Source organism: Bubalus bubalis, chromosome 4, assembly GCF_019923935.1.
Source record: "Bubalus bubalis isolate 160015118507 breed Murrah chromosome 4, NDDB_SH_1, whole genome shotgun sequence".
NCBI classification, from domain to species: Eukaryota; Metazoa; Chordata; class Mammalia; order Artiodactyla; family Bovidae; genus Bubalus; species Bubalus bubalis.
Genome location: NC_059160.1, coordinates 89,349,552 through 89,376,330, shown reverse-complemented (window position 1 = coordinate 89,376,330; position 26,779 = coordinate 89,349,552). Strand labels below are relative to the sequence as shown.

The 26,779-nt window shown below is 48.8% G+C and overlaps 2 protein-coding genes across 3 annotated transcripts; both read left to right on the top strand.

The window, feature by feature from the left end:
* Nucleotides 1-170: 170 nt before the first annotated feature.
* RND1 (Rho family GTPase 1) lies at nt 171-7,217 on the top strand. Its single transcript, XM_006054554.4, has 5 exons — nt 171-394; nt 1,166-1,253; nt 3,827-3,936; nt 5,018-5,152; nt 6,105-7,217. Exons 1-5 carry the CDS (start codon nt 275-277, stop codon nt 6,348-6,350), a joined length of 699 nt encoding a protein of 232 aa, XP_006054616.3. The 5' UTR covers nt 171-274; the 3' UTR covers nt 6,351-7,217.
* Nucleotides 7,218-11,074: 3,857 nt separating this feature from the next.
* On the top strand, nt 11,075-26,069 carry DDX23 (DEAD-box helicase 23). 2 transcript variants are annotated; one of them, XM_006054556.4, is made up of 18 exons: nt 11,150-11,227; nt 11,702-11,769; nt 16,448-16,656; nt 17,067-17,177; nt 18,677-18,770; nt 18,888-18,953; nt 19,512-19,650; nt 19,928-20,061; nt 20,177-20,289; nt 20,518-20,661; nt 20,758-20,983; nt 21,280-21,425; nt 21,786-21,963; nt 22,659-22,901; nt 23,321-23,472; nt 23,700-23,808; nt 24,565-24,739; nt 25,171-26,069. In XM_006054556.4, exons 3-18 carry the CDS (start codon nt 16,448-16,450, stop codon nt 25,392-25,394), a joined length of 2,463 nt encoding a protein of 820 aa, XP_006054618.1. In that variant the 5' UTR covers nt 11,150-11,227; nt 11,702-11,769; the 3' UTR covers nt 25,395-26,069. The 2 variants fall into 2 exon arrangements, with proteins under 2 accessions (XP_006054617.1, XP_006054618.1); XM_006054555.4 differs by lacking the exon at nt 11,702-11,769 and having other exon boundaries at nt 11,075-11,227.
* The last annotated feature ends 710 nt before the right edge of the window (nt 26,070-26,779 follow it).

Below are 26,779 nucleotides of genomic sequence, written 5' to 3'. Positions count from 1 at the left end.
AAGCAAGAAACGGTGCAGCTTTAAGAGAAAGGGAAGGGAAGAAGAAGGTTCTGACTCAGATCCTCCTGCCATTGGCTGCTAGAGGGGATCCCACTTCAGGGATTGGCTGTGACAGAGTCCGCCTTCTCTTGTGATTGGCTCAGCCAGGGCAATATAAGGTAGCCGTACTGGCCTCTTTCTCAGTTGGAGAGAGGCAGGGAATCCGGGTGGTAGTGTTCTGAGACGCACCTGGCGTAACCCCTCTCCGAGTCCAGGTCCCGCGGAGGCTGCAGCCATGAAGGAGAGACGGGCCCCCCAGCCAGTCGTGGCCAGATGTAAGCTCGTTCTGGTGGGCGATGTGCAATGTGGGAAGACAGCAATGTTACAGGTGTTGGCGAAGGACTGCTATCCCGAGGTGAGTTGCTCGCCCGCCCGCTGGCCACCTTTCCTCTTGACCGCCTCCTGCTGCGGGTAGATTGCTACCTGCCCAGGGGAGCTGTTTCATCCCACCCCACCCTCCCCATCCTCAGCCGCTTTCTGGCTGGAGGACCGCCCTGCCTTAGCTTCCCCTGAGACCTGTTCCACTTCTGCCGCCCAGCTGGCTCCTCCTCACCTCTTCACCCATAGGTCCCTGATCAAATCCCCTCCTACCTCTCTCCATCCTGGAGTCTGCTCTTGGGAGAGGGAACTGGAGGCATTTGAGAGTCAGGGGTTTCTTCTTGACGTAATACCTGCCGTCCCTTCACCCATTCTGTGCGCTTGTCCCCAGGCAGGCTTCTGCCGCCCTGCTGGTCCAAGGGACCTGTGGGGAGAAAAAGAGCTAGAATTGATTTGTGGCTCTGAAATTTGGAGACAGGCAAATCTGGGGACAAGAGGAATCCGTGTGTGTGTGTGTGTGTGTGTGTGTGTGTGTGTGTGTGTGTGGTGTCTCCCTGACCGTCTAGGATATGGGGAGATTGTCCCTGGCAGGAAGTCTTTTACATTTCTCACTTTGATGGAGCAGAGTGCCTGAGCCTCTACACCCCCTCTCCTGTCCCATGTGGTCCCTCCTGCCCCAGGTATCCTCTCCTTTCCTGCCACGTTAGTGTCTCACTAGGGCGAGTGGCTTCTTTGTGTAGCCAGCACCAACTGGAGGGTTCTGAGGGTTGGTACGTCCAAGGTGTGAATAGTTCCTCTCTTTTCACAGACGTATGTGCCCACTGTGTTTGAGAATTACACAGCCTGCTTGGAGACAGAGGAACAGAGAGTGGAGCTCAGTCTCTGGGACACTTCAGGTAAGACTGCTGGCCCCAAGTGCCCCTTTCCCACCCCCCACTGGTCTGTTGCAGTTGCTGTCTCTTAGAAATTGTTTTTCTCTCTGACGGGGAGAAGGAGTATGGTGCTTGCCCGTAAACTGAAAGAAAGAGACCTGAAGATTCTTTGGTGGGGGTGGGGCTTGGCTAACTCGGTTGGCTTATCCAGGGGTGCAGAATGGATGAACCCCAGAAGCTATCACTTCTCTTGGTCTGGCTCCATCCTTTAGAGAGCTGGAATGGGGAGGCGAATGGACCCCAGAAGACTACTGGAGGAGGCAGTTAGGGCTTCTGCATTTCCACACTCTGCCACCCAACACACGCACTCACAGCCTTTACTGCCCCAGAGCAAAGCCAAATAAAAGGCAGGAGGCAGTGGTGGTTGTGGCAGGGAGACAAGTCTGTTTTGGGGGAAATGTTGCTCCTGACTCAGTTTTCTCTTCTGCATTTCATCTCTGGCCCCTGCTGCCTGCCTGCCTGCCGCAGCTCAGCCCCACTGTCATACTCTGCGGCTGAGGGATGAAGCGATGCATCGTCAGTGTTTTGGAGGGTGGGGGCTCAATATGGGTCACTGTCATGTTGTACGTAGCAGGGGGGTGTTGGCTCTGACTAGGCTGAGGTAGAAGATGCTCTATCTTTCTGGAACGTGGAAAGCAATGTTTTAAGTCTCTCATCCCTAAACCTTCAGTGCTAGGCTATCCTTTGCTTTTCACTCTGACCCCCTTTCCATCATCTCTTTACCCCAGCCCTTTTAAAATAGACTGAGCTCAGAATCATAATTAAGGACTGAAAGCCAGAAATATGAGAAAGAAAATAAAATCCATTTCTCTTCAAAAATGCTGAGTTTAAAGAGGAACTATAAATCACTAGGGGTTTCCTGTTACATATAAATATGCCATCCTACTCCTCCAAAGATCTATTATTCCCATGATCCAATTTTGAGGATTGGAAAGACTGGAGGTAGGATATGGGTAATCAGAAAATGAGACACGCCCTTGCTCCCCACTCCCCAAACCAGGACAGAAATTCCTCCACCTGGTATGCTTCCCTCTGTTGCAGTTCCAGGGGTTGGGAGCCAGGATTCTGATTATCCAGACTGTGCTATGCTGGCTGGATTGAGCTGGAATGCAGCTTGGCTGCATGATATATGGTTTTTCATCTGCTGTACTCTGCCCACCTCTCAATCTTCCTAGAATCTTCCTGCAGCTCGTCTCTTTTCACTACCACTGCCCCCAAAGAGCCTCTCCCCCTCCTCCCACAGTCAGAATGCAGTCCTTGAATCCCAATTCAGATAATGGAAAATCAGCAAGGTGGTCACTATTCCCTGTGCCGCATCCCCACCCCCCAAGTTCCAAAAGGATGCCGGCTGTCCTTCAGCCTCAAACTCCCTCTTTCAAATGAGATGCCCGTAAGGAAGGAGGAATGGCAGGGGTGTGTGGGATGGGGCTTCCCAGCACTGGGGCCATTATTCACTTGCTGGTCTTAGGGGAGGGGGATCGCTTAGAGCCAGAAAGGAGGCCTCCTCTCCTTCTCCTTCCCCAGTGCTGCAGTGTTCCTTTTGCTCAGTGATACTGTGATGAGACCCCACTTCATCCCTCTGAGAGGGATGGGGGCGGATTACTGAAGGAGCAGGCAGTTATCCCAACTCCCCTCTACTCCCTTTTTTTGAACAACCAACCCCCTGCCTCAGCTTGGATTCCCCCCAGTTTCCATGGCGATTGCGGTTCAGGGAGAGGGGCTGCTTGCTATTCTGAGCACGGATTGTCTGGGTTCCAAAGCTGCTACTGTTCCTTCTCCAGGGTGGAGGGGGGCAGGTTCAACCCCCAGCCTTCTCCCACATTGGACCACCTGGGTCTTCACTGCCTACTCCCCTCCCAGCAATGGACCCTTATTTGAGAGCCTCTAAATCCCAGCTGTTGGTGCTGCTGTCTTTGAGAATGCTTCCCTGAGATCTTGGGACAGGGGGCTGCAGCTTTCCTTTTGCCCTTTCCAGTGTAAGCTGATTTGGGTGGGAGGACCAGTGGGACCCTGAATTCCTGATGCTCTCCCTCCCCTGCCTGCCTCCTAGAGTTCTGACCCCATGGCAAAGAAGCAGGGCAGCCAGTTATATAACAGGCAGATGTGTTTCTTCACTGGGGAGACCCTGGAGCAGAAGCCAGGAGCAGAGGTTGGACAGCAGGCAGACTCTAGAAAAGAGACCTTAAACAAGGCCTGGTCTCTCTGCATGAGTAGGAGCCACTTCCCCAGGGACTCGGAAAACTGGTGGACCTTCAATGAAGCCCACTGTAGGAGACCCAGACAGGGCCCAATTATACTTCACCTCCCTTTTATTTTGCCCCCTTTCCCTTTTTCAGGATTAAGGAAGATGACCTTGCACTGTCTCTTGGCAGGTGGTCAGGTCCCAAGCTTCCCATTGCAGCACGTTCCCCTGGGAGATAGGTGGGGCCCTCTCCCTTAAGGGACCAAGCGTGGTGTTCCCAGTGCTCTTTGGGTTTAGGCCTCTAGGGGAGGGAAAGTGCCATGATTTACTATCAGCTCTCTCTCCCCGCTACCAGGGTCTCCCTACTATGACAATGTCCGTCCACTCTGCTACAGTGACTCGGACGCAGTATTATTGTGCTTTGATATCAGCCGTCCAGAGACTGTGGACAGTGCACTCAAGAAGGTAAGACTGAATGAATTCTACCATCTCTAGCTCAGCTTGAGAACAAAAAGGAATCTTGGGACCTTGTCATCTAATCCCTCTTGTGTAGGAAGAAATTGAGGCCAGGGAAGGAAGAGATTTGCCCAAGGCCACACCATTAGCTACAGTTCTGGGGCCAGAGGGGCTTCCCAGGTGGTTCAGTGGTAAAGAATCCGCCTACCAATGCAGGGGCATGGGTTCAATTCCTGGATCGGGAAGATTCCCTGGAGGAGGACATGGCAACCCACTCCAGTATTCTTGACTGGACAGTCCCACTGACATAGGAGCCTGGCAGGCTACAGTCCATGGGGTCGCAAAGAGTTAGACACAACTGAGCAACTAAACACTGGGACTAAACCCAGATCTCCAGTCCCTCTTCATCCTGCCTTTGCCCCTATCCTGCACTGATCTGCCAGAGGCCCAGCAGGGGAGGGTGGTGCTGGAGACTCAGGAAGTGAGGGTTGAGAGTAGGGAACTTTCTGGTGATATGGTTTGAGGGTTGGAGAAGGGGCCTTTGGGTGGCAGCTTTACAGACCTTGATCCCAGGCCTTCTGGGACTTAGCCAGGCAGGCCCGAGCTGAACTGTTGGTAGGAAATGCCTCAGTCATGGTAGTAAGGTCTACCCATACTGAGGAGTCCCAGGAAGCCTTGTGGAACTAGCCCAGTTTCCCAGAAGACTCTGGGATTATCTCCTTCCCTTGGAAAGAGACTGGTTGGCTTCTTCTTGGCTTTTTGGACTTATGCAGCCCTTTGGGTTGAGGGGGTGGACCCATGCCCCATATGCTTGGCGGAGAGTGAGAGTTTTGTCCCTGTGCTCTCTTTGGAGACTGGGCCATTGAATTTGGGGACAGGCTCTTGGGTCAGCACTCCTGTGGCCCCAAAGGCCTCATGGGCAGGAAGATGATGTAATTAGTGCAGTGGCGATGCTGTGACTCACAGGGAGGGCTGGGCTGGGGATAAGCGGAATGGTGTATGTGATGTTGCCAACTGGGTTCCTCCGGGTGTCCGTCAGCCACTGACTCTCCTTCCTTCCTCCTTCCTATCTTCTTGCACGGCTCTTCAGTGGAGGACGGAAATCCTTGACTATTGTCCCAGCACCCGTGTCTTGCTTATTGGTTGTAAAACCGACCTGAGAACAGACCTGAGCACTCTGATGGAGCTGTCACACCAAAAGCAGGCACCCATCTCTTATGAGCAGGTAGGGGTGTGTGTGTGTGTGTGTGTGCACGCGTGCCCATGTGTGGGCTGGGAGTTGAGCTGGGGAAGGCTACAGGAGAGGGCTTGGAAAATGGCTCTTGCTCACACTCTTTCACTATAGCAAGAGAGAATTGGTATTCTGGGGGGCCATCTATAATCAGCAAACTAGTTACCTGGATAGAGGTAATGGATGCCAATTTGCTCAGATTCATACTTCCCAGGTGGCGCTAGTGGTAAAGAACCTGCCTGCCAGTGCAGGAGACATAAGTGATATGGGTTCCATCCCTGAGTCAGGAAGATCCCCTGGAGGAGGGCATGGCTAACCCACTCCAGTGTTCTTGCCTGCTGAACCCTATGGACAGAGGAGCCTGGTGGGCTACAATCCAGAGTTGCACAGGGTTGGACATGTCTGAAGTGACTTAGCATGCACGCAGGCACATACTATAGTTTTTCAGGTGACCCATTCCTTTGTGTGTCAGTGTTTCTCAGGTGGTTTTTTGTGTGTATATGTGGACCACCTTCATTAGAATCACTAGAGGTGTTTGTTAGAATTCCTGACTCCTTATCTGCAGAGTCATTCTTGGAGAAAAGTATGCAGTTACATTATAAATTAAGTCCCTGGATAATTTCTTATGCACATGGGAAGGTAAAGATCATTTCTTTAAACCAGTCTTTCACATTACAATCATCTGAGTTCTTAAAAATACTAATTCCTAGGTCTACCCCCAGAAATTCTGATTTACTTGTTCTGGCATCAGTATGGTTTAAAAATGTTCCAGATGACTTTAAGGTTCAGTCAGGCTTCACCGTCAGAAAATAATCAGTAGAGGGTGGTGGTGGGAGCCTGGCAGTTGGGTCCCTTGGAGCAGCCCTGGGGAGGACCACTACCCTGAGAAACCAGGGTTTCAGAGCCATTTTGGATCACTGCATGGATGACCTCACTCCCCCTGCAGGGCTGTGCCATTGCCAAGCAGCTGGGTGCAGAAATATACCTGGAAGGCTCGGCTTTCACGTCAGAGAAGAGTATCCACAGCATCTTCCGGACAGCGTCCATGGTGTGTCTGAACAAACCCAGCCCAGTGCCCCCGAAGAGCCCTGTCCGAAGCCTCTCCAAGCGACTGCTCCACCTCCCCAGCCGTTCTGAACTCATCTCTTCCACCTTCAAGAAGGAAAAGGCCAAAAGCTGTTCCATTATGTGAAGTGGGGGTTGGAGAGGGGAGACAACCTCCCACTTCCTCCCTTGGGTTGCAGAGGCACGGGGAGAGGGAGGAGGAGACAATTTAGGACTCTGGGCATGAGATTTTCAGATGGCCATGGTGAGGGCTCAGAAAGAGACAGGAACGAGACAAGGAAAGAGCCAGGCCCGGCTTGAGGACCTGACACTGAGAAAGAACCATCACACCCCAAGCCAGGCACTAGGTGGTGGAGGGGGCGGCTGCCCCAGTGCCCTCTGCTCCAGTGGCAGAAAAGGTGTGGGGGTTTGGGGGGCATGCTGGCCTCACAGCTTTGGTTGGGGGCCTACAGGAGCCTCACTTCAGCATCATGCCTCTTCCACACAGCGTTTCCATGCAGGCCAGGGGATGGGAGGGGTCCCTGAGCCCTTCCCTTCCCCTCTGAGGAGGCTGCAGAGGAGTGGAGAGTGGGGAAGCCAAGGGGCAGCTCCCTTGGGAGCTGAGCCCAGGTGCTTCATAACTGGTAACTGAAATCAGAAGGCAGGAGCTGGTCAGAGCCACTGAGAAGGAAACCTCATCTTTGCATAGCCCATGCCTCATGGAGAGGTGACATCATACATTCGCATGCTTCTCACCTGAGTCCCCAGGGTCCAAGGGAGAAGCCCCAGACCCCCTTCTCTTGCAGTGTGGGGGTGGTGGTGCTGCAGGAGGCAGGGCTGGGTGGGGATCACCAGACTTTTTCTGCCCTTAGGGCAGTATAGCTGGCATTTGTTTTATAGACTCTTGTCTTTGGAATCGGGGGGAGGGGGGAGTGTTTCAATCTGTTATATGTTCTGTGTTTAAAGAAGAAAACCTATTTATTAATTAAATATATAAGACATACAAAGAAGTTGACTCCGTTTTCTTGGTTTCTTTCTTGGTTTCCTTTGGTCTCCGATACTGAGGAGAAAGTGGTGCTGGGGTCCTTTCTGTGCGTTGCAGAGGGGTTGCCTCCACTGTTCCCTGGCACCTCCAGCAAGGAACTGCTCCCTCTCCCCACATCCCTGCTTCATTTCCCCACCCATTTCCTGCTAATCAAGTGATGATCTCCTTACCTCTGGAGCAGGGTTTCTCAACCTGGGAACCAATGACATTTTGGAGTAGCTAATGCTTTGTGGTGGGGGCTCTCTTGTGCACAGGAGGATGTCTAACAACATCCCTGGCCTCTCCCTGCTAGGTGTCTATAGCACCCTGAGTTGTCCCAGACAAAAATGTCCCCTGCATTGCAGGTAGACTCTTTACCATCTGAGCACCAGGGAAGCCCAAAATGTCTCCGGATGTTGCTAAATGTCTCCCAGGGCAAAGTCCTTTGGGGTTGACAACCATTGCCCTAGAGAGTCTAGAGGAGAGAGACAAAATCCAGTGAAAGCATCAGATGGAGAGCCAACCCCACCTCTACAGAAAGTGGACAGGCTGAAGCCAAGGCTGGGAGGTTCCAAGGGTTCAGGTCTCCTCTGAATTCAAGGTAAGATGATGCCTTTTGCTTTCTTGACCTTCTAATTCCAAGGCCTGTTGATGGCAGCTAAGGGGCCTTATCATCTCTTCAGCTGCTTATAGCTCCTTTTTTCTAAATTTCATACTGTACTGGAAATAAAAATTTACTGTGGATTGCGTACTTACTATGTGCTCAGCATTGTGCTGAGTGCTTTATCACATTTTTTTTTGATTTAGTATTAAAAAAAATCTTATGGTTTTCCTGTGTACTGCAAGGTAATTCAGTTATATATTATTTTTCTTGTCCATTATGGTTTATCATAGGATATTAAATATAGTTCCCTGTGCTTTACAATAGGGCCTTGTTGTTTATCCACCCTATGTATAATAGCTTGTATATGCTGATCCCAAATTTCCAATTCTTCCCCCTACATTATCACATTTCACCTCATAAATGAAAATAACTAACATTTATTAAATGTTTACTATGGGTCAGGTGTACTTATAAGTTCTTTATGTTACTTATTCTTGTGATAACCCTATGATGTACTAACGCCATTCCACAGACAGGAATACTGAGGTTCAGAGAGATTAATGTGCTTAAGGTCACACAGCTAGAAAGTGGATACAAATCCAGGCAACCTGGCTGTAGAACATGCACTTAAAAAAAATGAACCATTTAATTTTTTTTATTAAAAAAAATTGAATGTCTTTAAATTCTTTAGTGCTGTGCAATTTTTAAGTTTCACACACATGATTTCAAATAATCCCATATTCTTCCCCCCACCCCTATATTGCCCCTTCACTCTCTCCACTGGTAACCAGTAGTTTATTCTCTACAGAACATGGACTTTTTACTGGTCTGCTATCCTATGGTTGTAGTGGTGTTAGTTGCTCAGTTGTGTCTGACTCTTTGCGACCCCGTGGACTATAGCCCGCCAGGCTTCCCTGTCCATGGGATTTTCCAGGCAAGAATACTGGAGTGGGTTGCCATTCCCTTCTCCAGGGAATCTTCCAAACCCAGGGACTGAACCTGGGTCTCCTGCATTGCAGTCAGATTCTTAACTATCTAAGCCACCAGGGAAGCCCATGCTATCCTATCCTGTGAGGCAAATGGTCTTATTATCCCTATTTTATAAATGAGGAAATAGAAAAGCCAGAGATGCCATATAACTCGCACAAGATGGTACTCTAGTAAATAGTGGAGTCAGGATTTAAACCCAGTCTTAATGTTAACTAATTCCATGGGTCCTTTACTGCTAGCCATGTGGTACTGAAATAGGAGACTATACTTATGAACCCTAAAAGAATGTAGTCCCTTTGTCTCCATCTCCAGAGATGTATATTTGTGAAAGAGCTAGCAGAGTAGGACAAACCATGCAAGTATCCTTTTTTTTTTTTTTAATTTTTTGCTGCACTGCTAGGCATGTGGGGGTCTTAGTTCCCTGACCAGGGATAGAACCCCTGCCCTTTGCATTGGATATGGAGTCTTAACCACAGGACTGCCAGGGAAGTCCTGCAAGTATTCTTTAATAAACTCAATGTCTCACAAGTATCATGAGAAAGCTATGTGCAAGTACTAGGGAACTCTGCCTCTATGCACTTGGACAAGCTTAATTAATTTTTTGGGCCTCAATTTATTGATCTTTAAAGATGATTGAGAATGGTAGCCTGAACATGGGGACAGCATCTACGCTGAATTTAAATGAACTTGGAGTTGAATCCTGGCTTCATTCTTTGAACTATGTGGACTTCAAAGGTATAATTAATCTTTCTGGGCCACAAATCTCCTTATCACTAAAATGTAGATAATGCCCATCTTAAAGTGTTAGAACAAGTGAAGTAAGTAATGTAATTAAGTATCCAGCACAGAGTTGGGCAGTAGAAGGGAACTTAGTAAAGAGCAGCGGCAGCTCTACCCCTTGGTCTGATTGTTAGTTCCAGTCTGTGAGTGGAGAGCCCTCCAGTGTTCACTGGGTGAATTACACCTAACTGATCTTGGAAACTTTTCCCTTCCCTTTTCTGAGGTCCAAGTGGGCAGATCAAAGACTTCAGAGTTCTAAGAGCAGAAGGGTGCCTCTCCTGGGGTTACTGTGGGACTTTGTGCAGTGAGGTTCTGAGTTTTAGGTTATTTGGGCTTACTCCAGGCTCTGCTTCAGCAGCACTGAACACATTCAGAGAGAAAAACCAGACCAAGAGCCATGTGGGATTGAAACCCAAAAGCTTGTGATGGGAAAAAAGGAAAGGAAGGAGACATTAGTTACTTCCTGGTCCATGGTGCTGCAAAGAGTCGGGCACGACTGAAGCGACTTAGCATGAACGCATCTATCTAAACCGTCCTAGAAGTTGTCAAGATTTTTGTTTTGGGAAGGAAGGGAGGTAGAATTATTAACCACAAGACCAAAGAGAAACAAAATGAAAGTACAATTTTTTGGGGAAAAAAAAGCTCATTGGAGGACTGAAGAGAGGGAACTAGAGAGAGAAAGAATAAAAAGTATTAAGATAACCCAAACAACTGGCCAGATTCCAAAGGCAAGAATGTGAAAAGGGCAGGTCCTATCTGGGATGTTTAGAAAACCAGATGCCACAGCCCGGAAGATACTGTCTTTCCAAGAGGTGCAATCCATTTTGTGAGCTCATTTCAGAATGTTCAAAATGTTGTAACAGTAACTACGGTGTTACTGCCGGGGCCAGGGTTGTTAATATGTTCTCCCAAAGCTGGGATAGTCTCACACAACGAACTGTCCCACCCTCACTGGTAAATACTAGGCTGCTCCTGTAACTTAAATTTTCATTTGTCCATCTGTAAAATGGGGCTAATAATCCATCTCAAACATTTTTTGTAAAAACCGGCTTTTCCACAAATGGTAAAGTATTTATTGCTGTTAGTACAGTTGCTAGTTATAACTACGTGCTATTGATGTATAAGTTCAGTCCAGTTCAGTCGCTCAGTCGTGTCCGACTCTTTGCGACCCCATGAATTGCAGCACGCCAGGCCTCCCGGTCCATCACCAACTCCCGGAGTTCGTATGTAAGGAAAGCCTTAAATTTCTCCGTTGTAAGCCACGGGCCATGATGTCGTTAACTACAGTTTCCAGGAAAACCAGCATATTCCAGGAGGGCTGCCCCCACAGAGAGAATAACCTTCTGATGAAAGTCGACCTATGAAAAACTCTTGCTCCCACAGACTCAAATGTTTGACGAACCACATTGCCCAGCGGCCCCCGCGTCCCGGGACCGGCGCTCGCGCAGTGCATTCTGGGATTGGTAGTTCTCGGCCCTGCGTTGTTGGTCTGCGCTGCCCAGGACCAGGAACTCGCCTTCCCGGCTTGCCGCGCGGCCGAGGGAGCAGCCCGGCGACCAGGAAACGGGAAAGATGGCGACTACTCGGCGACGTTGAGGCCGCGTTGGGCGGTTTGGGCTCAAGAGTGGTGAGTCTCGGGCGATGGAAGCGGTTTCCACGAGCCTGCAGAGAAGGCGAGAATGAGGGCACAGCGGTCGACCCTGTCTCTGGGACGAGGCGAGGAAGAACGCCATAGGGAAAGGGCACGAGCTTGGAAAGATCTATCCGGCAGGAGGGAAGGGGCGCGGGCCCCAGTGGGAGTGTTGGCTCCGGCGGGGATAGGGCAGGTCCCTGGACGGTGTTACGGGTCAGACCTTTGCCCATGCGCACAGCACCCGAGATATCCTCAGTCCGATCTTACTCCATGTTTGGAGTAGCCCTTGCTCCAGCCAAACTGAAACTCTGGCTTTTCTCCCATAACTAGTCATGCTTTCCCGCCTCTGCGCCTCCTGTATTATTTCTTTTGCCGGGAATGAGTTCTTTCCGGCACCCTCAATTACACATCTTCAAATTCTACCTTCATTTTAATACTCAAGAGCCACTTCCTCTACGCTCTTTGCAGATTTCCTTTTTCAAGTGAAAGGAAACTTCTTTGAACTCCTGCAATAATTCATCTGAGCCTGCATCTTGGTATGTGCCTCATATTCTGTATTGTTTTGTAAGCTTCCTGTGGACAGGATCGTCCTGATTTCCTTTTGTAACTCACACTGTGCCTAGCACTGTGCCTTGCATATGGTGGTGGTTTGATAAATGCATACTTCATTGAATGAAAAAAAAGACTCTGTCCCTGTCCTGCAAGCACTGAGGAACTCAAAGATCCGGAGGTTTGTGATGAGTAGAACCTATAATAAAAGTTGCCTGTGTTTACTGTCTGCTTATTTGCACTTCTCATTTTCTTCTAAACTCATTGCACTCAGGCTTTTACTCTCACCGTGCCAGCTCTTGTCATCTGTGTTTTTACAAAGGCGAGGGTGACTCCTTTATCTTCCAGTCTTTCTCCACTTGACACAGATCAGCATTCCCTCCTTGAAACACATTTTTGGCTTCTGTGATGGCATACCTTACTATTTCTTCTTTCCATGGTATACTTTACTATCTTTTCTTCTTTTCCACTGGCTATTGTTTCTTTCTAGTTTTCTTCTGTGGCGTCTACGCCTGACTTCTAAACGTTACAATGTTTCAGAGCTTAATCCGCTGTCCTCTTTTTTTAAAAAATACTTATTTATGACTGAGTTGGGTCTTAGTTGCAGTTAGGCCTGGCGGGGGGCGGGGGCGGTGTGCTGTAGGTTTTTTCTTGCCAGCGCTTGGGCTCTCTAGTTGTGGCACGTGGGCTTAGTTGCTGTGCAGCATGTGGGATCTTACTTTCCCGACCAGGGATCCAACCTGTGTCCCTTGCATTGAAAGGTGGGTTCTTAACCACTGGGCCACCTGGGAAGTCCCTGGGTCCTCTCCTCTGTTTTCTTCCTAACTAGAATGCCTACTTAGGTAATAATCATTTAGCATCCTATGGTTTTAAAAGCCATCTGTATATTGATAACTCACATTACTGTCTCCAACTCTCTCCTAAGTTCCAGAATTGCATTTTCAGCTGCCTTCCTGGAATCGCTACTTGGTTTTCTTACTGACATCTTACATTCACCGTGATCAAAATGAAATATTAAATTTTTTCCTACATCTTCTCCTTCCCCAGTCTTCTGCAGTCGCTAACGGCGCTGTGAGCCATTTAAGTTGGTCAGGCCATATAGGAGTTTGAGTGTGTCTCCTCTTTGCTTCCTCCCTTCATCAGTAAGTCCTGTCAGCTCTGTCTTGAGAATCTGCCTTGGGGCTCTCTATTTCGTCCCGTCTCCACTCTCACTTTCCCATAACAAACCACTGTTACCTTTTTAAAAATATCTATATTTATTTGGCTGAACCGGGTCTTAGTTGCGACACAAGGAATTGTTTAGTTGTGGCATACACACTCTTAGTTGTGGCATGTGGAATCTAGCTCCCTGACCAAGGATCAGAGGGCCCCTTGCACTGGGAGTGCAGATGGTGGTTCTTGGCCACTGAACCACCAGAGAGGTCCCCACTGTTATCTTTTGTCTGCTGCTGCTAAGTCGCTTCAGTCGTGTCCAACTCTGTGAGACCCCATAAACGGCAGCCCACCAGGTTCCCCCGTCCCTGGGATTCTCCAGGCAAGAACACTGGAGTGGGTTGCCATTTCCTTCTCCAATGCATGAAAGTGAAAAAATAAAGTGAAGTCGCTCAGTCATGTCTGACTCTTTGCGACCCCACGGACTGCAGCCCACCAGGCCCTTCCGTCCACGGGATTTTCCAGGCAAGAGTACTGGAGTGGGGTATCTTTTGTCTAGACTACCATAATAGCATTCTCAGTGGTTCCATGTCCATTCTTGCCTTTTGCAAGTCACCAAAGTGATTCTTTAAAAATGTAAAATAAGACCATATTACTTCCGGTTTAACACCTTTCTAAGGTTCCCACTGCAGTTAAACTAAAATCCAAGTTCTTCTAGCCTGCTCTAAAACATGTTTCCGTGATCTGACTCCTGCCTACCTCCTTGAACGCATCTTGAGCCAGTTTTCCCCTTGGTCATTGCCACTCCTGACCACATGAGTCTATTTTTTGGGCAGTGCTGCACAGCTTGCAGGATATTAGTTTCCTAACCAAGGATCGAACCTGGCCCTGGCATTGTGAGGGCCTAACTATTGGACCACCAGGGAATTCCACGCGTGTCTATTGTTAGTTAGCAAACATGCTAAGCTAGCTCTTGCCCCAGTGTCTTGCTGTTCCTTCTACACAATAAATTCTTTTCCTTGATTTTTACGGACTCTCTATTTCCCATCATTTAAGTCTCAGCTTACATGTCATTTAAAAAATTCTTTCCAGAGCCCTCTTGTTCATGCTGCTCCCCATCACACACCCTGCTTTGTTCTCTTCATTAGCACTTACACTGTTTGAAATTCTCTTATTTTCTGCTGAACTGCTGTCTTCTTCACTGGAATTTAAGGATTATGAGTTCAGAGGCTTTGTTTTGTTTCCTACTGTATCTCTAGTACTGGAATAGTTTCTGGCGCCTCTCAGGTACTCAGTGAGTATTTGTTGAAATAATGGTGATGTCCAGGATTGCCTTTCCTCTGATTGTTTTCTGAGGGCTATAAGTGAAAGAAACATAAGTATAATGTCCATGGTCTATGCATGATGTACTGGCAATTCTGAGGTAAAATAGGTTGTCTCCAACTTTTTTAAAGTGCTACTTGTTCATTTTTCTTTTCTTTACCTACTCTCCCTTCTTTAAGATACATGGCAGGAATTGCATGGGAAAGGGGGATTGTAAGCTGTAGCTTAGGGAACTGTTATTGCATGGGAACCATTTGGAGATAAAGTAAGTTTTGAGAAATATATCCCGAGGCTTAGGAATGATGATGGTGATCATAGAATAGAGGCAGATTCAGACTTGCTGTCTGAATTTAGCACCTCGCTGAAGTAGATTTTATAGTCTGAAGGGCAGTTGACAGTATGGTATGGTGTTCAGTGTCCCCCAGGCAGGATGGGGACAGAACAATTCCTGCTCAGACCTTTTGTGGGACTGGATCATAATCAAGGCTGTGAAAATCTGAGTATGGAATGTCAGAACGTCTGTGACCTCTGGTTTCTGGTACACTTCTTCCTCCCTCCCTCCCTCCCTGCTCTACTCCATCCCTTCCTCCCTTATTTTTAATTCTAAAATAATCATAGATTCACAGTTCAGTTCAGTTCAGTCGCTCAGTCGTGTCCAACTCTGTGACTGCATGGACTGCAGCACTCCAGGCTTCCTTGTCCATCACCAACTCCTGGAGCTTGCTCAAACTCATGTCCATTGAGTCGGTGATGCCATCCAACCATCTCATCCTCTGTCGTCCCCTCCTCTGCCCACCTTCAATCTTTCCCAGCATAGGGTCTTTTCACATGAGTCAGTTCGAATCAGGTGGCCAAAGTATTGGAGTTTCAGCTTCAGCATCGGTCTTTCCAATGGATATTCAGGACTGATTTCCTTTAGGATGGATTGGTTTGATCTCCTTGTAGTCTAAGGGACTCTCAGGAGTCTTCTCCGACACCACAGCTCAAAAGCATCAATTCTTCAGCGCTCAGCTTTCTTTATAGTCCAACTCTCACATCCATACATGACTACTGGAAAAACCATAGTTTTGACTAGATGGACATTTGTTGTCAAAGTAATGTCTCTGCTTTTTAATATGCTGTCTAGGTTTGTCATAGGTTTTCTTCCAAGGAGCAAGCATCTTTTAATTTCATGGCTGCGGTCACCATCTGCAGTGATTTTGGAGTCCAAAAAATAAAGTCTCTCACTGTTTCCATAAAATACAGATTCACAGGAAATTTTAAAACCAAAGTGCATGGAGGTCCTATGTACCTGTCACCCAAGTTTTTGCCATTCCATAACTAGAAGTACATTTCTTTTAATCTGTGTAAAAGTGAGTTTCTCTTCTATTTGAACTTAGGTTTTCTTTGAGGTGCTGATCATAATCCCACATCTCAAAATTAAACTCCTTTTTTCTCTTTGGAGTTTTCTTTATGCTCTCAAGAGAACTTATCTCCCTTGCTGCTGCTGCTGCTAAGTCGCTTCATTCGTGTCCGACTCTGTGCGACCCCATAGAAGGCAGCCCACCAGGCTCCCCTGTCCCTGGGATTCTCCAGGCAAGAACACTGGAGTGGGTTGCCATTTCCTTCTCCAATGCATGAAAGTGAAAAAATAAAGTGAAGTCGCTCAGTCGTGTCTGACTCCTAGCGACCCCATGGGCTGCAGCCCTCCAGGCCCCTCCGTCCATGGGATTTTCCAGGCAAGAGTACTGGAGTGGGGTGCCATTGCCTTCTCCAATAGATGTAGTTTATTGATCCTGGTGGGCTGGCAGATACAGTAGATTCCTAAGATAAGCAATACAAGATATTTCTAGAGATAGCTGGTATACTATTCATTTGGTAACATTTTTTTAATACTCTTGCAGTCTAATTATAAAAATTAGGTATGCTTATTGTACACTTTTGGAAATAAATATGTACAAAAAGGAATCCCAGAGAGAGAGTATTAATGAATAAGAATGGGCCTCTGGAGCCAGACTGCCTGAAACTCTGACACTTAACACCCAGGTGTCCTTAGGCAAGTTACTTTATATATCTGAGCTTCAGTTTCTTTAACCTTAAAGCAGGCACACCACTATATCTACTTCAGAGCATTGTTTTGAGATTAAGTAAATTGTAAAAAGTTCAGAAAAGTATCTAATACATAATAAGTACTCGTCTTATGCACGATAGATGGCAGGAGAGCTGGCTGATAAGAAGGACCGTGATGCATCACCTTCCAAGGAGGAAAGGAAGCGATCTCGGACTCCTGACAGAGACCGCGATAGAGACCGAGACCGGAAGTCTTCCCCATCTAAAGACAGGAAACGGCATCGTTCAAGGGATAGGCGTAGAGGAGTCAGCCGTTCTCGCTCCCGTTCCCGATCCAAGTCTACGGAAAGGTAAAGTAACTTGCTGTGTGTTACCTGGAAAGGGAGTGTACATTTCAGACTCCTTTATTCTTGGTTCCTCTGATGCCTCCATATGGGGACATGAGTCTGTCATAGGTTTCTCTACACCTGGGGACCCAGTAGCTCTTAAAGGTAAAGAAGAAACTTGTAAGATGAAGGTCCAAGTGATTGAGGAAAATAGTCCATCTCTTCACACAGTCCTATCATTGTCATTAATACTTAGCAGTACAGCTTGGAGCTGTAAGACCTTATTAATAGAATTCTCTCATAACTTCTTGGGAAACACATTTTCTAATTTGTAAAATATTACTTTGGGAAGAAAAGGGCATGGGAACCTTCTTAGGGCTGCAGTGCAGGTCCACAGGAAATATCACATGATTTCCTAATTGCTCTGCCTTCAGAGATCGCCGGCACAAAGAGCGAGAGCGGGATAAGGAACGAGATCGGAATAAGAAGGACCGAGACCGGGATAAGGATGGGCACCGAAGGGACAAGGACCGCAAGCGATCCAGGTACCTGACGGGTTGGAGTGGGCTTTAGGGCGACGCCCTCACTGCTTCCTCTCTGCATCTCAGCTCGCCCAGCTGCATGGGAAAGTGAATTTTCCACAGTGAATCCTGTTGGTAGTTATTGCAGAGCTGTCTTTTAGAAGGCACACATCTTCTTTAGAATGTATAACCAGTTAGTGAAGTCACAGCCCCTTGAGGATCCGCTTGTTCTTAGAATTTTGAAGTTAGTTTGAAAAGGTTACCAGCCAACAGAACATTCCTATAGCTCCATCAGACCTTTCAGTTTCCTACCCAGAATATACAACATGTACTTGTTGGGTTAGCTTAATGTGCCAATATCTTGATCTCTTTGTTCTGGAAACTTTCTGTACAAAGTTTTTATTAGGCCCTGAATATGTAGGTTAGAATTCAGGGCAAAGGATAGAATCCTTATAACAAACATTGTGATTATTTGAGATCTCTTGTATATTAAGCTTATAGCAGATGTGGGGAAAAGATTGCTGGGACTGATAGAAAGGAGAAATGAGCAAAGGACATATATAGCAGTATCTGGGAAGGGTGTGGGTGGTGGCCATGCTGGCTGAATTCATTGTGCATTACGAAGTAAGGCAGGGTCTTTTTTTTTCCTTCTGATGTGCATTTGCTATTTGGAGGAATTTTTTTTTAATTGAAATATAATTGATTTACAATATTGGGTTAGTTTCAGGTGTACAGTGAAGTGATTTCAGTACACACATATATATTTTCCAATTCTTTTCCATTATAGGTTACTATGAAATATTGAATGTAGTTCCCTGTGCTACAAAGTAAATCCTGTTGTTTATTTTCTATATAGTAGTGTGTATCTATTAATCCCATACTCCTAATTTAGCCTTCCCTGCCCACTTTCCCCTTTGGTAACCATAAGTTTGCTTGCTGTGTCTGAGTCTGTTTCTGTTTTGTAAATAATTCATTTGATTATTTTTGCAATTCCATGTATAAGTGATATTATCTAGTATTTGTCTTTCTCTGTCTGACTTACTTTACTCGGTATGATAATCTGTGTCCATCCATGTTGCTGCAAATGGTAATATTTCATTGTTTTTTGTGACTAATGTTTGGAGAAAATATTTTTGATATCAGTAGTTAAGACCCACTCCCCAGAGGAGATTGGTTTCAGAAAAGGAGATTCAGGTGTCATGGGGCCAAGACAGGGCCATCATTCGTTTCAGAGCAGGCAGAGTGACCAGGCCTACGAAAGGAACTTCAGGACTTGTTGGATGACCATGGGCCAGTCTTGTTGAGTCATGGGAAAACTTCCATTCTCTTTTGGGGGGCTCAGTCTGATTCTCATCCAGGGGCTAGAGTAACAGTGATATGGGGAGTTCGCTGGTGGTCCAGTGGTTAAGACTCCTCACTTCCACTGTAGTGGATCCCTGGTTGGGGAACTAAGATCTCACATGCTTCACAGCATAGCCAAAAAATAGTGATGTGGACTGTTCCCCTGTTCCTTTGCCTTAAAGTTTATCTCCTGGCCGAGGAAAAGATTTTAAATCTCGGAAAGACAGAGACTCTAGAAAGGATGAAGAGGATGAACATGGTGATAAGAAGCCTAAGGTAAAAAGAGGAAGAATTTTTTTTTCCCCTTATCATCCTCTTCAGTTTAAGCCTGACTTTGTTGTTCTTCAGAGGGAGAGAGCCTCTATGGACTGAAGTCCTGTGTTTTATCTTCAGGCCCAGCCATTATCCCTGGAGGAACTTCTGGCCAAAAAAAAGGCTGAGGAGGAAGCTGAGGCCAAGGTAAGAGCTTGAGGGTCTGTATTAGTTGCCTAGGATTGCCATGACAGAACATACGGACTAAGTGACTTAAACAACAGAAATTTATCTTCTTACAGTTATGGACGTCAGAAGTTCAAGATCAAATGGGGTTGTTTCTTCTGAGGCTTCTCTCCCTGACTTTTAGGTGGATGGCTTTTCCATCTTCACATGCTCTTCCCTCTGTGTACAGGCCCCTGGTGTCTCTGTGTGTCCAAGTGTTCTTATAAAGATACAGTTAGATCTTTGTGTATCTTTTTGTAGGTGGGGCCTACCTTTGGCCTCTCATTTTACCTTAATCACCTCTCTAAAGGCTCTGTCTCTAAATACAGTCTACTCAGAGGAATGGGAGTTAAGGGCTTCAACATCCAGATTTTGAGGGAGACATAGTTTAGCCTTTAACAGGGTCCCAGGCCTGTTTGTGTTTTCCTCACACATTTAATGCCTGAGCAGGTATTTCTGGGCCCTTTGCCATCTCGCCATCAGTGACGTGAGTCTACCCTGTCCCCAGATCCTTGTTAACAGTTGTAATCTATTTTGTAGCCCAAGTTCCTCTCCAAAGCAGAACGAGAGGCTGAAGCCCTGAAGCGACGACAACAGGAGGTGGAGGAACGGCAGAGGATGCTTGAAGAAGAGAGGAAGAAAAGGAAGCAGTTCCAAGACTTGGGCAGGAAAATGTTGGGTTCGTTTTCTTACCCCGTGGCCCTCGATGGGGGTAGGAAAGGGTGGGACAGGATTGTGGTGTCACTCAGAAGGGCTTGAGACCTGTTTGAGTTTGGAGGAGGGTGGCTGGGGCACGTTCATGAGAGACATCTCTTTCTGTTAGGTCTTCATTCCCCTTGTATCATGAATGTCCCCCCTTCCTTTTTACTCATTTGGTGTCTGTCGTTTGGATGATCTCCATGCCTCTTTTTTCTTCCACTGAGTTCTTCTGCAGCTTTGTTCTCTTTGGTCTGCAGAAGACCCTCAGGAACGGGAACGTCGGGAGCGCAGGGAGAGGATGGAGAGGGAGACCAATGGGAATGAGGATGAGGAAGGGCGGCAGAAGATCCGGGAGGAGAAGGATAAGAGCAAGGAGCTGCACGCCATTAAGGTTTGGCCCCACCCTCCACACACACAAATGAGGTTTAGCTGTGTGGCCGTTCTGATCTCTGTATGTGAGGTTTGGGCCTCCTGCTTGAAGGGCTTTGTGTTCTGTCCCTGGGCAGGAGCGTTACCTCGGTGGCATCAAGAAGCGGCGCCGGACAAGGCATCTCAATGACCGCAAGTTTGTCTTTGAGTGGGATGCGTCTGAGGACACTTCCATTGACTACAACCCCTTGTGAGTGGTTTCATGCCTCAGTGCTAGGTCTTTTAAACTAGGCAGTTGCTAGAGAGAATCAGTGATACAGAAATAGGAGTGAGATAGGCTGGGATGGGGAGATGGGTAAAACAGTCGTCAGCCCGCCCTCTGGGTGGGGAAGATTCTGACCGAAAGGGGAACTGGTACACCTTCAGCCTTGTGCTTAGCAGCTTCTTCTCTTTTCCTCTTCCTCTGTCTCAATCGCAGGTACAAAGAACGGCACCAGGTACAGTTGTTGGGGCGAGGCTTCATTGCAGGCATTGACCTGAAGCAGCAGAAACGAGAGCAGTCGCGTTTCTATGGAGACCTAATGGAGAAGAGGCGGACGCTGGAAGAAAAGGAGCAGGAGGAGTGAGTGATCAGGGCTGTGGGTGCAGGGGCACAGCTGAGTCTACAGGAAGGAGATGGAGGATATGGACCCCATTTATTCCCCATGTCCTGCTCCAGGGCGAGACTCCGCAAACTTCGAAAGAAGGAAGCCAAGCAACGCTGGGATGATCGGCATTGGTCCCAGAAAAAGTTGGATGAGATGACGGACAGGGACTGGCGGATCTTCCGCGAGGACTACAGCATCACCACCAAAGGTGGCAAGATCCCCAATCCCATCCGGTCCTGGAAAGACTCTTCTCTGCCTCCACACATCTTGGAGGTCATCGATAAGTGTGGCTACAAGGTAAGAACAAGCAGACTGGCCCAGAGATCTGACATGTTGCCAGATTCTAGGGGGTACATACTTAATTTGAGAACAGAAAACTTTGTTCCTTGACTGTTTGGTGCCTCCTCTGCCCGTGGGCGCCAAGGTGATGTTGTTGTCAGTTTCTGAAGTATTGTTTGTTGGTTGTGTTTCTTCTCGGGCCCCATTCCTTTTCACTGTGCTCTTCTTCCCACTGTATCCCCGACAGCAGTAGTGCAGGTAGCATAATTCTGTACCCACTGTCTGTACCCACTGCTATCTCTGGGTCACCGCAGGAGCCAACGCCTATCCAGCGTCAGGCAATTCCCATTGGGCTACAGAATCGTGACATCATTGGAGTGGCTGAGACTGGCAGTGGCAAGACAGCAGCCTTCCTCATCCCGTTGCTGGTCTGGATTACCACTCTCCCCAAAATTGACAGGTGAGAGCAGCCGACATTGGTTCCACTGGGTGGGAAAGGTGAAAGTGGCAGATGAGCATTTGGTCTTCTTTTTAAGTCTATAATCAGAAGGCCTCTTCTTTATTTAGCCTGGGTCAGATATTAGGGAATAATTGGATCATGGTATCAAAGAAGCATATGGTTATTTTATTGCTGGTACAGATCACTCCTTGGAGTGCTTGGCTGTCCTGGAGTCTGATTTTTAAGAGCACTTGTTGCATTCTTTTCCCACCACCCTCCCCATTCTCATAGCTGCCCTTAAGAGTGACTTTATCTTGCTCCTGTTTGTGGTTGGATGAGAACCAAAGCTCATGAAACTGCGGGCTGCCCCATTTACCACAGGATCGAAGAGTCCGACCAGGGCCCTTATGCTATCATCCTGGCCCCCACTCGTGAGCTGGCTCAGCAGATTGAGGAAGAGACCATCAAGTTTGGGAAGCCGCTGGGCATCCGCACTGTGGCTGTTATTGGCGGCATCTCCAGAGAAGACCAGGGCTTCAGGCTGCGCATGGGTTGTGAGGTTGGTTCACCTAGCCAGCAGCCAGCCCACTGTTGGGGGCGGAACTGTTTCTAGTTCTGCCATAGATGTACAGTAAATGAAAAAAGGGGCTGGTTTATAGATATATGCTGTTATTTATGGAGGACTTAGGCACCAGGGATTGTACTTAGCACATCACCGTCACAGCCACCTTAAGAGAATGGATAATGGTACTTCCGTTTTGCAGATGAAGCTGAGGATCAAGTTAATAACTTGTTCAGAGTCACAGCTGGTGATGGGCAGAACTGAGATTCATGTCTGAAGGCTGTGCTCTTAATCACTCTGCCAGATGCATCATTGATTTTGCTTTGCATTCTTCTCAGGGTAGGGAAGGAGAGCTTTTTACAAGGAAATCTGTTTCTGCAGGCTTCCTAATCCTACTATCCAACCCCCTCCCCTGTATCACTTAGTCTCTCTTCCACCTAAGAAGGTTCCTGTTGATGTTCCCTCTTCCATCTAACCCCTGGACCTTACCCAGAGACCCCATTCACTCCTGAGGAAAAAAATCCAAGTGATTTCATGCAGTTCTCTGGAATTTTCACTCCCAAACCTAAGTGGAGTTTGGGGGCCAAGTTTCTTAGCATTGGGGATCTGTGGCCCAAGTAGATGGATATTTGACAGGCGGGGAAGGAAAGGGTACCTGCTGGGGCCACACGTGACTCCCCTGTGCCCCCCAGATAGTGATCGCTACCCCGGGACGTCTGATCGACGTGCTAGAGAACCGCTACTTGGTGCTGAGCCGCTGCACCTATGTGGTTCTGGACGAGGCAGACAGGATGATTGACATGGGCTTTGAGCCAGACGTCCAGAAGATCCTGGAGCACATGCCTGTCAGCAATCAGAAGCCGGACACAGATGAGGCCGAGGACCCTGAGAAGATGCTGGCCAACTTTGAGTCAGGAAAACACAAGTACCGCCAAGTAAGGCTGCTTCCCCAGGCCGGGAGAAGTTGGGCAGGTTGCCAAACCTGCTCCAGGGCCCTTCTTGCCCTTGGTGGCTGGAGTAATGTTTCCAGAATGGCGAGGCGTGGCCGCGCACGGTCCTCTCGCAGTGCTAGCAGTGTAGCCTCTTAGCCTGGAAAGATGATTCTGGAGAGGCACGCCGCTGCCGCTGCAGGTGCTAGCAGATCACTCAGCCCTTCCTTCTGTCATAAGGTGGAAAGGACTCTGCTGAGTAGCCACTGAGGAAAGAAGTGGGAAGGCAAGGGGCAGTTTTCTGAAACACTGTTTCCTGTCCAGGCTCATTTTCTGTTCTTTAGTTTGGGCTGCGCTGCTTGTGCTGATGGTGGGATGTGTGGTGTGTCTGCCTGAGCTCAGGGCTGGACCTCTTGTTTTCACAGACAGTCATGTTCACGGCCACCATGCCCCCAGCGGTAGAGCGTCTGGCCCGGAGCTATCTTCGGCGACCTGCTGTGGTATACATTGGTTCTGCAGGCAAGCCCCATGAACGTGTGGAACAGAAAGTCTTCCTCATGTCAGAGTCCGAAAAGAGGTATGGGGGCACCTGAGTCAGGGGAAACAGAAGGGAGAAGGGGCTCTTTTTAGTGTGAGTGGTGGCTGGAGGGTGATTGTCTGCCACATTGAAGAGTTCTGTTTTCTTGTGCAGAATTCCATGGGCATTGGAGATTCTGGAATTGGTGTTTGTAGATCAGGGTTGGGCATTTCACTTGGAGTGGAGGGGTAGTATGTGTGTCATTTTTCTCATCCTTTTCTCTCCAGGAAAAAGCTGCTGGCAATCTTGGAGCAAGGCTTTGATCCACCCATCATCATTTTTGTCAACCAGAAGAAGGGCTGTGATGTTTTGGCCAAATCCCTGGAGAAGATGGGGGTGTGTCTGGCAGGGGAGGGCAACGCCTCGTCTCTTTGGTGCTGCTTTCTGAAGCTAGTCAGGCCCCCTGGGCTTCTGCTTTCAATGCCGACCCATTCTTGAACCTTTACAGTCTTTAACAAGTCAGGGTCAGAGGGAAAGGGGTGGTAGATGGGGATAAAGAGGACTTGGTCAGTTGCTGTGACTCCCTGTCCATTCCAGCAGTGCCAGCCACAGCTGCCTTGGGTTTTCCTCCAGGTGGGCTGGGGCCAGGGAGACACATATCCTGGCAGGATCTGAGGGTGTGGAATGGAGTGGTTTGGAGTGTTTTGTTATGAACTATTTTTGGGAGAGGGGATGGCGTGGTCAGGAGGGAGATGTTAGTGATCAGCGTCCTTTACTCCTGAATCTGGTGTTTGAGGGGAAGGGTGTGTCCTCTCCACTCAATGCTGAAACGGCCTTAAATTTCTTGGTCCCTGTTTTCCACCCTCATCTCGCCCTCATTCTCTCTTCCACTACTTGTCATCTGTCTGACTCCACATCTCACCCCGATTGCCCTACCCTTAACCTTGTCCTGTCTGTCTGCCGCACCCCCGTCTCTCCCATCCCTTTCCTCAGCTCATCTGCTCCCTTCTTCACTTGCCCTTGTTCTCCCGCCTCCTTCCCCTTCCTTCTCCCTCTCCTCTCTGCAACCCTTCCTCCCTGTCCCCGCCTCCTACCTTCTGCGTCTCTGTGTGATCCCATTGCTCTTTCTTCACCTCACCGTTCTTCCAACAGTACAACGCTTGTACGCTGCACGGTGGAAAAGGCCAGGAGCAGCGAGAGTTTGCACTGTCCAACCTCAAGGCTGGGGCCAAGGATATTTTGGTGGCTACAGATGTGGCAGGTCGTGGTATCGACATCCAAGATGTATCTATGGTCGTCAACTATGACATGGCCAAGAACATTGAGGGTGAGTGCAGGGGAAAGAGCTTCACTCAAGGTAAAGGGTGATTCCCTGCCTGCTTCTTCTCGAATATCTCCACCGAGGGGGCTGCTGCTGTCAGCTCTCTCAGCCTCGAGCCTGGGGTTGCTTGTTCCTGTGAGAAGAGCCCCTGTCCTTCATCTCACCTGGGTGTGTTGTCTCAGCACCTGGGACAGCACTCTTGTCTTCTGGGTGTGAAGAGTGGAGCTGGGCCACACTGTCCGAGTGTGATAGGGTGCCCTCCATCAGCAGTGCTGCTGGGGAGAGCACCGTGGGCCCTGCAGGGTCAGGCAGCACGAGCTGCGTTTACTGCCCTGGGCGGGGGTGGCAGGGAAGAAGGTGCCTTTAGAAGTGGAGGCTTCAGACACTGCCCACCAGGGCATCTGGCCTGGTGCACTGATGTTTCTTGCCCTCCCCAGATTACATCCACCGCATTGGCCGCACGGGGCGAGCAGGCAAGAGTGGTGTGGCCATCACCTTCCTCACCAAAGAGGACTCTGCTGTGTTCTATGAGCTGAAGCAAGCCATTCTGGAGAGCCCGGTGTCCTCCTGCCCCCCAGAGCTGGCCAACCACCCTGACGCCCAGCACAAACCAGGCACCATCCTCACCAAGAAGCGCCGGGAAGAGACCATCTTTGCCTGACACAACACTCGCCCCGGGGTCAAGGCCGTGCTCTGGAGCCTGTTCGTCAGGACCCTCACATCTCTTCCCAGGCCCTCACTCTTCCAGGGGCTTAGGAAGCAGTCAGACTCCCTGGCCCAGGCCCTCAGGTCTGAGGCCTGAGTGCAGGTCTGTCCAAGGGGAGGAAGCTGCTCTAGGAGGCAGGCAAAACAAACCACCAGGGTTTTGGCCCAGCTCTGCCCCTCAGGCGGGCTTTGGGACTGCATCAGGCCATCAGCTCTTGCCAGTTAAAGGGGCAGCCAATTGGCATCGCCTCCGGCTAAACAAAAACCTGGCTGCTGGGCTGGGACTTCTTGGGCGCAGACTTGACTGCCTAAGCTACGGCGCCATCATTGCCCTAGATGACCCAGGGAATCGGGTACTGAGGATTATGGACCTTGGACTCTTACCGTCATTTTGACAGCTATTTGCCCTTTTGGATTATAAAACAAGTCGAGAGCCTTGTTTAGAGTTGTGCACAGCCCCTGTGCCAAGGGGTGTTGTGCACTCGAGGCGTCCCTCACCCAGGGAGTTTTTATAGTAGATGAGGGGACAGGGTGAGCTGGCTGAGTCCATCTTGAAGTCAGTGAAATTTCTGTTTTCTATTCTCTGAGAAGATGAGTTTGTATGTTCTGAGAATAAATACACGAATATGAAGGCTGTGTCTAGTTCTGGCTAAACTCATGTCCCAGGTCCTCCCTAGTACCACAGGAGACGGAAGGACAGCACTGGGCACGGTGGGTTGACTTGGGAGATGAAGGAAAGTCACATCCGAAAAAGATCCTTGGGTCTAGGCTGTTAGCCTTAAGTCTCTAGGAACCACTTGAGGGGAGATGGGAAAGGCAGTGATGGTGGGACTGTCATGCATCGTCCCTCCTCAGCTCTGGCTTCACAGAAGTTGTAGCTCTGGCCTGGGCAGCCTCCTGGCGTCTTCACACAAGGGTGAGGAAGGAAAGCAGCTGTGAAACTCTGGCAGGAGCAGCACAGTCAGAACCATTCTCCCACCCTGGAACAGTGTGCTTGACCCCAAGTCTTCAGGACCGCTGTTTGTGGCTCCCAGATTGCTGCTCTGGAGGGTGAGGCGACGGGCAGCAGAGACAGCAAGGAAGATGAGCTGGGCCTGGATGAGTCTCCGTGTGGGGAGGGGGCTGCAAGGCCTGGGTCCTCCCCTGTCTTACGTGCTCTTCCTTACCCCTCAAAGAGCTGGGCAAGGACATGGAGTTCGAGTTGCAGCTCCTTCAGGGCCTTTCTGGCCTGAGGCTGGGACAGTGAGGCTGTGACTCAGCCTCTTCTCCACCTCCCCAAACAAGTCCCTTCTGTGCTGCTGACGGTCTCCCTCCAGGGCCTGGGTGTGAGCGGGTGGGTAA